This window comes from Canis lupus, chromosome 13 (assembly GCF_011100685.1).
Source record: "Canis lupus familiaris isolate Mischka breed German Shepherd chromosome 13, alternate assembly UU_Cfam_GSD_1.0, whole genome shotgun sequence".
NCBI classification, from domain to species: Eukaryota; Metazoa; Chordata; class Mammalia; order Carnivora; family Canidae; genus Canis; species Canis lupus.
In genome coordinates, this window is record NC_049234.1 from 47241372 (window position 1) to 47253084 (window position 11713).

The 11713-nt window shown below is 32.2% G+C and overlaps 1 protein-coding gene across 2 annotated transcripts in view; it reads right to left on the reverse strand.

Annotated features, from left to right (window-relative positions):
- Window positions 1-1870: 1870 nt before the first annotated feature.
- Window positions 1871-11713, reverse strand: part of CHIC2 (cysteine rich hydrophobic domain 2) — a 52235-nt gene continuing 42392 nt past the window's right edge. For both annotated transcript variants that reach the window (XM_038556128.1, XM_038556129.1), the window contains exons 4-6: window positions 11336-11392; window positions 11110-11169; window positions 1871-7374 (exon numbers count right to left, since the gene is read on the reverse strand). In XM_038556128.1, the coding sequence (XP_038412056.1) occupies window positions 7324-7374; window positions 11110-11169; window positions 11336-11392 (168 nt within the window). In that variant the 3' untranslated portion in view covers window positions 1871-7323. The remainder of the gene's footprint in view (window positions 7375-11109; window positions 11170-11335; window positions 11393-11713) is intronic.

Genomic DNA, 11713 nt, shown 5'->3' on the forward strand with positions numbered 1-11713 from the left:
TACACAATTGGCTACATTAAATCTATCGTGTGCTTTTGGCTCAGCAACATTGTATCACACCACTTTGCAAACTGAAATTACAACACCCTGCATGCTTCACATGAGTTACAGGGTGTTTTTTGTTTGTTTTGTTTTTTGAGGTTTTTTTTTTCTTCCTTGATTTCTTTAGTAAAGCAAACAAAAAAGTCTCAAGAAATATTCATCTCACACACAATGCAAAGAAAATTGAATGGCTATCTAACAATATCTAAGACTGTAGGTACAAAAGGTTGGGCTATCTTTTTAGGCTTTCTGTGCTGGGTTCTAAGATAGTAAAGCCTGCCAGCGGTAATGGCATTTTTGCCTGGGTCTCCATTTGTGAAAAAGGAAACTGAATACACTTCTGAGAACTCTCATATTTTGTCAGAATGAAAATAAGAAGTGAATGAAAGAACAGGAATCCTGAAAATAAGGAATCAATTCTTTTAAAACTACAACACTGAGATGATTCGAGGAGACAAATAGTCCACAAACACAAAATTTCCCTTAGTTTTTAAATGGTTCAAAGAGAATTGTCCTTTTGTATTTTAACTAAAGCAAACCAGGTGATGGGGGTGAAGGCATCTTTATTGCCAACCATAAACTGAGGTACAGTTTAGCTTAGAATGAAGTATGTGCGCACGTGTGTGTGCACATACACGTATTTTTCCCCATATACGTGGAACTACTTCTTAAAGATTTGCACTAGAATCTGGGTCAATCAAGTAAAATGAAAAAGTAAAAGTGTGTTCGACAAGTAGTTATTTGAAACAATACAACAGATAAACTCTAAATACTGCCAAATATATGATGTGTATTTACAGTAGTGATTAGAATTCTTTCTGCCACCCCCTGAAAGCTTAAAAACCAGTGCTAAACCTAAAAATAGGGTTCTCAGATAACTAAGAACCCTATTTTAAAAGCTGTATTGGCTTTTAAAATTTAGGGACAACTTAAGATCTTTGGTGAAAAAAAGACAATATGAAAAAAAAAAAAGACAATATGTAAGTTGTATGTTTTTTCTATTTTTTCTAATTATGTACAACTTATGAATACATAAATACAAAATTTCTTTATTATGCATGGTTCCTAGCCTCATATTCATAATGTCAATTATTTTATCTGCAGATATTTGTACAGGTCATATCTACGGAAGTATTTGTGTATGTATTCATTCATAAGGTCATTTTGACAGACATCATTAGTTTGGCCAATTTCTTTTAAAGTAATTTAATCTCTACTTAAGTACTAGGCTCCCTTTTCCAACTTCACCTAAAATTGGCTTAAAATCTTATTTAATATAGTATAGTCTTTAAAGACCAAATGCTGTAAATTAGCCCACATTTTAGTTTCAAGCACAGAATCATGCATTACAACCAACTCACTTAACAACAAAAACTCAACTAGCCAAAGCAAGCAAGCAGAGAAAAAGTAAAAAAAAGTCCCCTACTTCAAATTAGAAATCCATTTGTTTACTAGGAAAACCCTGTCAATTAACATTTGATTCTTTTTGATTCATTTTTTTTTAAGACTTGATTTTGTAAGACTAAATATACTGCAACCAACATGGAACCAAAAACCAAACTACCCATCTACATATTTCTTCACAATTATGAAGGCCAACAAATTTTTATCTAACAACAAAAAGTCTTGTATGAGATGTTTGACAATGGTGTTAATTTCTTAATAATGTAAAAAATATAACATATACCTTTAAAATTCAACTGTATATTTTATCAAAGTTATTTTCATTTTTTAAAATGTTACTAGACTTACCTGAATGTAACCAGAATTACCTGAAAGCAAATAGGGACCTTATCTTGGGTCTACATAATTAATTACTCACCCATCGTAAGTTTCTGATTATTTTATTTGAAAATTATTCCATGCTTATTAAGGATATAGGAATAAATTCCAAAAATCCTTTAGTGTTTTTTAAAAATTGTCACACTTACATTATAAAAGATAAATAAAAGAATACTTTATTCAAAGTAGCCTCCCATTATCTTCTCAAAGGACATGATAGCAGAGGAAGACTATCTAGAACAATATTTTTTCTTTCTTTAAAAAAAATAAGTTCCATTGTCATACATAAAGTATAAAAGGAAGCATAAAGCTGTGTGCAATTGCATAATTTTGCCCCTTGTAAATCAAAGCATAGGATAACAATGTAGTTATTTCTCTCACACGGTAGATTTCAGCATACTGCTTTCCAATGTCTACCTTGCTTCCACTGCCAGCTTCATAATACTTAGCTCCTCTGAGAGGACAAAATGTCATTCATTAGCTCCAACAAATGTAAAAAGAAATAAGAGACTTTAAAAGAGCTTTGATAACTTCAGTTAAAACAAACTCCTATTTGTGAAGACTTCATGGCAATGCAAGGAGATTATTGTAATTACCTAACTAAATAAGCTGCTACTAGGAGAGAAAGGAGTTGGTCTTTTATTAGTGCAAAAGGTTTCTTGAAGGAGTAGAATCAATCCTTCTAGAACATTTTAAATCCGTATAGTATTTATGTCAAGAACTGGAACCAGTTATACTAAATTACAAACCAGCAGGAGAGAGAACAGGAGAGGAAATCTGCAGTTTGAGAATGTCTTATGGTCCAATACAGTAGCCAAAACATTGATCCATTACTTGTCTTCTCTTAAAGGCTGGTTGATGCTCTTTAAAAATAAATACATAAAATTCTGGCTTATCTGCCAAAATTAAGAATGCCTAGTATGGTTAATTTATTAAAATATTTCTGAGATAAAGAGCTGAGAAAGCAATATACTCTCTTTCATAAAGAGAAAAAAGCAAAAGCAGCCAACTCTCCAATTCAGCACCATGTTTATGAAGTAGAGGAAATGCTATTTAAGGAGCGGGCATGATTTTGCTTAGGTATCTGTAATTATATCTGAAAAGGTCTTATTAGGAAGATTATTTCTCAAGTATTTAATGTCTATGTGATTTTTAAACATGCAAATCATTACTATAAATATAGGAAGTACTCTCTAATTTTAAATGCAAAATTTGATAGTAACTCAGGTTTCTGCTGACTATGTAAATAAGTCAAAAAGCTACTCATTCACTTCTATTCTTATATAGACCTTAGTAAATAATAGCAAAAAAAAATTTTTTTTAAATATGAGGTAGTCATAGTATCTTCCTTTTGTGGAAAAAGATAAATGCAAAGAAGCCAAGTAATTTGAAAATTTTGCAGAACATCAGAAATAACTTCAAAATCAGGATTAGCATTCTAAATTTCTATCTTCAGTATTGTCTATTAAGGCTACAAACAACCTCTGTTGTTTCAATTCACAATGATGGCAGGAAGGGGAATACTGCTCCCTAGTACACAGAATTATGACTACTAACAAACATAAACAATATTTAGGCTTCTCTTATATTACTATCTAAAAAGGCTCTGTAAAAGTACAGAACAAGATGATAACTCAAGTTTCAACTTAATATAAAAGGTATGTTCACATTTCAACTTAATATAAAAGGTATGTTCCTAAAAATAAGAAAGTTGGCAATTATATCTAAAAGTATATTTAACACAACTATTATGGGATAATTAGTAGTTTGGTTTAGGATTGGCCTTAAGCCTATTCCTTCTGCCATAAGACTAGATATAAATCAGCTTTCTTCAGAAATGGTGGTTTGAGAAGCTCCACATGCAACCGTCCTATTATCCTCTCCCTGCAACGTCTGGACTGATAAGGTCTGTTGAAAAGGAAAATATCAATTGTACCACTGCATCAGTGGGAAATTTAAGTTAAGAAACTTTTAAAATGCAAGTACCACCTTAACAGAATTGAGAGTGTCACCCATTAATCACTTAATGTGACTAACTCACTTTAATTGGCCTTCTAGACACCCAGCTAAGAATGCAAAAGAATTACCATTTGTACTGTGAGCTCTGGGGAAGGAAGACAAAAGGCAATGTGAACTATGTCCCTGTCTGGATGAAGACTGGACATCAAGAGGGCAGCAAAAGGACCCAAACTGCTTCAGTAGGATAGAGAAGACAAGAGGGTCCAGGACTAGATGTTGGAATTCAGTCAAAGACAGTTTTAAACAGATTGTACTTCTGATTTAGTACTACTGACCAATACTTAAACCAAAGCAAATATTTACAGTGAAAATCAGGCATGCAGCTAAAGGTTATAAATGCAAAGCAGAATACCATAAAAGTTAAAACAGTCTACGTACATAATGTTACATAAGACTATTGTAGTTTGAATGCATGCAACTGTGGGTCCAGCTGTACAGGTTACTATTAATATCATTCTTTTATAACCCAAGATTGATTTGGAATGTTGTCAAAGTTTTATACAGTTTGCCTGTGTCTACTAATATAAAGAAGCAATCAGAAGTTGTCTACAAATAAAACCGAAAACCATGGAGAAAGTTGTAGTTCTTCCTGATTTAAAATTGTTCAACTATAAAAGTAGTTTCTCTAGTAAGAAAAGAAAATCATTGCTTACTATTAAAAGTTTGAACACGTTTTGAGTTTCAGCCAAAATTACATGTTTATATTTCAAATTAATGGAACCTAGCCTTTAATTAAAGAGTCTTAATAAAGCATCTATGACCATTTTTATATGAGTAAGGTGAACCTCTTGTGAGCAGGGCCAGTATCTGCCTTAGAAACTAAATGTGTCACTTGAGTTTTACTTATAGTCTTTAGATTCTAGAGTACATATTTTAAGCCAGATATAAAATAGTCATGTGTTAAAATAAATAAGCTTTGCAAATAAATGTTTCTCCACAAGAATGATGGACTACCTGTAAAACGCCAGTAATATATAAACAAAGTTCATTAAGTTATTCACTTAGCCTATGTAAATCCTACACATATAATTCTATACGTACTCTGTAAAAATCTATACTAGATTTTCTGCCAATAATACCTTTCTTTGGCCAGTTTTAAAACTACTTACGCTTCATATCTCACAAACTTTAAGTCAGAAAACAGGAACTGAAGAACAATTATCATTTTAAATACTTCCTTTGACTAATGTTCATACAACATAGGCATCTCTGACATTTCTAATTTCCAGTAACATGGGAACTTAGATTCATGAATCAAGAAAAGATAAGCCAGAGGGCTTAACTAGGGGCCACAAAGAAAAGACCAAACATGGAAATCTAACGGCTCAAGGCGTAGCTGGCTAATGGCAATGCGACATATTAGGCATTCCTGGTTCTTTTCTACATATACATTAGAAATGTCAGAGTGTACATTTCTAGGGGCCCTTAGAGCAACTGACATACCTCTCAAAATCAAAAAAGCTTTAAAAGGATTCCTATACCTAAATACTAACAACTACAAAAATTATCTTACTGCTACAATATTCTTTGGGGAATGATTTTTAAATTGAAATTTCCAGAAGACTAATAATAGGAGAAAAAAATTATACCTAAATAGATACAGTTGTTCCTATAAAGCTGATCAATATGGTACCCTACAAATTTACAGAATTTAGGACACTGTGTTGCAGAGTCTACAGTTATATTTTTCTGCTCTTTCAGAATCCAGAGGCAGTTGGCCTTCTCCAGACAATAATCTTTCACACTGAAACCATATAGGAATACTAGTTTTTGAATAGCATTACCTTTCAGTTCCACTACTTGAAAGTGGTAGGACACACCCTGGACACAAGGTCAATAAAGCGAGAAGTACTGGAATTATTTGTACTTTGAGCTCTTCGTAGGAAAAGTGGTTCATAAATTCAAGTTGCGAAGTGTTTTGGAGGGCAATGGAAGCAATTAATTCTCAAGTAAAAAAAAAAAAAAAAACCAAACCACCCTAGTTTTTAAGATAGTTCCTAATGTCCAATATAAGATATAGGATATAAGATATTAGAATCCAACTGTTCAAATTTATATAGAATTACAGTACTTTGGAGAAGTACAGAGAAATACTTTTAAAAAATACAGGTATATAAATTAATGAAACTGGTATTTAAAAGATTTAATACAAGGAGAAAAGATATTGTATAGTGGTACCAATTCTTAATACAAATTAGTAAGCATAGTTTATATAATTTCAAAAGTTATTCACATTATTGCTAGATACCACAGCTGTATGGAACAAGTTTTTGACACACATTAAAACTTGTATAATGCCAGGTCTATAAAAACAGAAATTTACACATAGGCCACTCAGAAATTTAGAAAGTTTTAAAACACATGGAGATATGTACAACCAAAAGGAAAGAAAAAAAAAATATGTATGTGTATAGTTAAAAGAAACAAACTAATCTGAACTTATATGTCACATTCTCGATCAAAAAAGTATACATAACTGGACAAGTGGATTAAAACAGTACTAAATATGTCCTCCATTTCTTAGTAATAATCTGTTCTAAGTATCAATGGGATATTAAACACCAGTTTACTTTTAGTTCTAGAACTTTTGCTTTCTTTCAAAAACTTTTCAGAAACATAGCCATTTTACAATTATGTTAGATTGGGAGAAATATTTTCCTTAGAAATTTTTTAAAGGAGTATTTCCATACTTTTCTATATAAGATTTGATAAACAATAAAAAATAACGCAAGTAAGGCCATTATTATCATCTTGATCAAAAATATACACAGATTGTAATGCTACCGTATTTTGTGATCCTGAGCTCTAGTAACCATTAGGTGCATGCATACCATTCATTATTTGTCTATTCTAATAAAAATAATTTAATCCTGCCTTATTACCTCTGAAGACAGAAATACTTTCAAATTTTTTTTGATAGGTTTTCATAATGTTAGGGATATTTCTGCTGTAAACAGAGCATTAGGAATTGTATGGGAAGGGATGTGTTAGGTTCAAAAAGCTATTAAAGAAAACTTATTGTTTTAAAATAACTATTTTAAATTTTAAAAGGAAGAAAAATAATACAAAGAGTGTGCTTGCTAGAATAGATAAGTAGAACCTTACAAAAGTGTTCTTCTATATTATGGAATTAATAAATAAAGGACTGTGTGTACCTTGGTGAAAAATAAAAAAGGCTGGCCACTTTTTATGCTAAGTTCAAATGTATTTTTTCGATAATACAAAAAAGTAATCCTTGAAAATCAGAATACATAACAGAAAAGAGCACAATAACTTAAGTATTAAACATCTGTATGAAATAACTTGCAAAGTTTGACAAAAATGCACACTTAGAACATGCGGTTATTTAAAAAAACAAAAACAGAAAAAAACACCACACGATTCTGTAGAACCAATGTTATGTCACCACCAGGAGAGCACCAAGCAAGGCACCATTGGAAAGACAACATACTTGGAAAGTCTCTATAAATAAAGTAAATGCTAATCTGGTCGAAAAATCGGTGTCTTTGGTAAAAATTCTATGAGGATGACCTGTAGAAGAAGAAAAAAAAGTTTTAAAAAAAGATGTAAATGGATTTTTATCTTAAAAAAATTTCAGTTCTATTTCATCACTTACAGCCATTTTGATAGTGCACCTGAAGCAGAATGTATGCAGGGATGAATGAGGAAGGGAGCCAGAGCTAGCATCTTTTGAGAACCGACTATATACCAAGCGTCTCATACACTATGGATCTATTTAACCATAACAACTTCTCTATGAGGCAAGTATTATCACTCTCATTTTACAGATGAGGAAACTGATGATTCAAGTAAGTGTAACACCATGTACTGTGGAGTCAACCTGAACAAATGACTACCTTACCTCACCCTTTCTACTAGAGCACAATGTGGTTACAACCAACCCAGTATTTATTTCTCCTGCCTTCCTCGTTTTTATCTCACTCAATTCTATAGGTCTTTAGGTTCTAGATTTGTTCTCATTTTACCCTACCAGGTTATGTAATCTCTTGATAAAGGGACCTATAGCTCTTTAATTTTTTAAAAAAAGCTTTTTTCTTCTTAGGTCAGCAAAATTAGAAATTAAATTTGCTCCAAAGGAACTTTTACTAGGAAACTGAAGGAAAACCAGTAAAAACAAAACACAGTAACACAGAAAAACACAAGTTGACCAAAGCTAATTTTTATTCCAAACTTGAGCTACCTTAAACGACAATCAATTCTTTCCCTTGTTCCAACTCTGTATGAAATTGATGCTAAACAAAACATTATTTGAACAGCTTCCAACTTTGGTGAATTCCTCATTTTTCTTTCAGAAACTTGTCCTGATATAACCTCCAGGTTTGGACACTCTTCTACATTTAGCCAAATGGGCCAGAAACTTTTGTTTTCACTCTTCAATTCTCCTGACTTTTGATCTGCCTCAATAAAGAAGGCTCTCCTACACGCAGCTCAAAAATATTTCTCTATTTGGTTATTTGGTTATCCTGTACTAAGCTTTAGGTACCACCCTTTGCCACTCTTCTGACCTGGTATTTGCTGACAAGATGTTCACTAGCTTCCTGTCTAGCTTTTTATTTGAGCGAGATTTCCCTGTTTCTCAGTTTCCTCATATAAGAAAATAAAGGGACTGGACTAGATGACAAAATTCAATGCAGCTCTAAAATTTGATGATTAAACTATCTGATTTGATGTTTAAACTACTTATGAGTTAACATTCAATAAACACTTCTATAATTTCAAACATGTCCTCATCAGAGATAGTTTTTATAATTTCAGGTCTTAGGTATAGGGATTACATTTTACAGTATTTACTACATAATGCAAAATAATTAGGCTACTTTTAACTGTATTTGAATTATCATTAGTTTTTTTTATCATTAGTTTTTAAAGACTATATCCTACAGCCTCTTTTCCTTCAGAAGTCACACAGACACTGCCACTTGTCTTATTTCTTCTAAATCATACTGTTCTACTGTATTTGAAAAAAAGAAAAGTTGGTATTTTTTCTAGATTGTCCCCAGTATTCAAAACATAATCAAGGAGAATTATTTTCCTTTAACTAACAAATGATATTTCTGTGAGTTAAAGAAAAGTTAAGGTCAAAGAGAAACATGTGGTAAAAAAAGGACCCAATTCATTAGAAAAATAAAGCACTCTCTTCTTACTATTTTGCTATCTCAACTTTTGAATGGGGAGATATTTTTGTTTTGTTTTGTTTTGTTTTGTTTTAAAGATTTTATTTATTTATTCATGAGACAGACAGAGAGAGGCAGAGACACGGGCAGAGGGAGAAACAGGCTCCATGCAGGGAGCCCGACATGGGACTCAATCCCGGGTCTCCAGGATCATGCCCTGGGCCGAAGGCAGATGCTCAACCACTGAGCTACCCGGGCTGCCCGAATAGGGAGATTTTGAAATTATGTTATTCCCGCATGCAATGTATCACAAATATACATACTCTGAGAAAATTTAGAAAAAATACATTTTTGCAGCAATTTTTATATATTTTTCCTTTAAAAACAATTTGTATTTTTAAGTAATCTCTACACCCAACATGGAGCTCGACCCCACAACCTGAAGATCAACAGATCACATGATCCACTGACTGAGCCAGCCGGCACTCCTATATTTTTCTTTTTGACAGCTCTTCTGGGTATCTTCTATGATGGTGTATACTAAATAAAATGGTTTTAGGAAAATAGTTTATCTAAATATTCATGACAAGTTAAACTATTTTGCAAACAAAATACATAGTTCAGAATATTTTGGATGGTTAGTAAATTATTTTATTTTAATAAAAGATAAAAGAATGTCATAAAAATAAACATGAATATTTGAGTGCATTTTATGAATGAATGATGTTCTTATAGCTGTATCTGGAAATAAGAGCACTGGAAATAGCTTTCAAGCTTTCCTTTCCAACGTAAATTCAGAAATGGATTAGTATTGGGGTTTATAAATATAGCAGGTATTTTCTTCACAAAATCCTTTAAATCATCCCTCCCTGCAAAATATAAACTCTCTTACCATCTATGATGAAAGCACAAGACTAGAATTTTCATAGGTCAATCTCAAAACAAGTTATTTGAATATGCTTTTTTAAATAAAAAAAGTTATCAACTATCTTTCTCATCATCATAAATTAATGTTTGATATAATAGATAATGATAAGATCTACATTCTTTGATTCACTGAATAGAACTATTCTATGAAAAAAGAGACATTTTTAAGATGTCTTTTATCTTCAAGGCTAGAAATGGGATTTGACTGTATGATAATGAAAGAAAGGGAAAAGGCTACAGAGAAAAATGATTTTATGATAATTTCCAACTATTTAAGTACTGTTTTAATCAATCTCTTGTTCAGACACACATGCACACACATACATATACTATCTATGATAGCTATATTGTTTCAGAGAATAGACAAAATCTGCCAGAAGTGTGCCTGGTACTTCACAAAGACTATGACTTTCATTTTCAACAATTAACTCTTCCGCAGATCTTTTTCTTTTAACATAATAACCTTTCCATATTTAAAATAAAACACCCAAGCTCAAGGGAGAATATATAAAAATTCATGATTTTCTACAGTATTCTGAACTTCTCAAAAGGAGGAAAATTGTTCAAGTAAATCAAAGAGTCAGTAAATTAAATCTCATACCGAATAAATACTAAAATTCATTGTATACATGTGCCAATTAGATATCTTTTAAAGAATACAGGATGAGCAACATCTCATCTCCTGCTTTACTTTTAGGATAATTCTTCTTTACAAAACGATATTCTTATAACATTTTGAAAGATTCTTTAAAGGCCACTGAGGTATGGGCAGTTAAAATCTATAAAGGCTAAAGGTTTCTTAAGCTCCAACGGCTTGGCTGAAAGGTTTTCTTCCATACTTGGAAACTTGATTAGCATTATATAAAAAAGCCATATCTGACTTGCTGCGTAACCAAAGTTGTGGTTATTCTTTATACAGCATCTAAAATTTCACACTCCATCAACACATGTTCAGGCTATTTTATCTTGGCAATTAATTTATTATTTTTCAGAACAGAGTGAAGCCTTGTTTTCAAGTCATTCATAACTTTATAAATCAGTCTTGCACATGAAACCATGCATCTGTGAACCGTAGAAAATCCTTGCGCTCAGGAGATTAAGCTCCTGACACCTTTGCTGATTAATAATCATGGAAAGAATAAGATCAGAAGCAAAATAAATGATCATTTAATAGAGAAACTCACAAAACAGCCCTTTAACTTACATATTCCATCATGTTATTCGTTTCACATTTCCTTTTGCTCAGTCTCCAGTGCAAGCACAGCTAGACAAGTAGGAGAGTAAAAGAAGAAAAATGAGCTCTATTTTATTGCAGCACACAGACTAACCCATTTGTCCACCTTTCATATTTTTAGTTCAACAAAAGCATCTGTTTCCATACTGTGCAATTCAGACCCCAACAGTACGAAGCTGCTCCCTGTGGTACTCACCTTGTGGTATAACCTATTGTTTTCCCATTCTAATAACTTCTCAATCGATCTTCGTGTCTGGAAGACAAATGAGAAAAAAGTTTACTCTTGACTGGTTTTAGAAAAACTTTGTTATGCAGCTGTTTTTTGCGTGAAAAGGAGAGACGTAGAAGACAGTGACTGAGTGAGTACATGGTGGTCTATAATACTTTCAACATTTTAGTACTAAATAGTAACCTGAAGAGAAACAGTACTCTATTTCAATAAAGATATGGTTTTATTCTTTAGTACTGTATCTTTTTTTCAACTGTTTCAAACTTACTGGCCTCTCATATGAAACTATTAAAGTCTTCTAAAAGGCTAATGTCAAAAAAATAAACAGTGTCATCTACCAAGTGA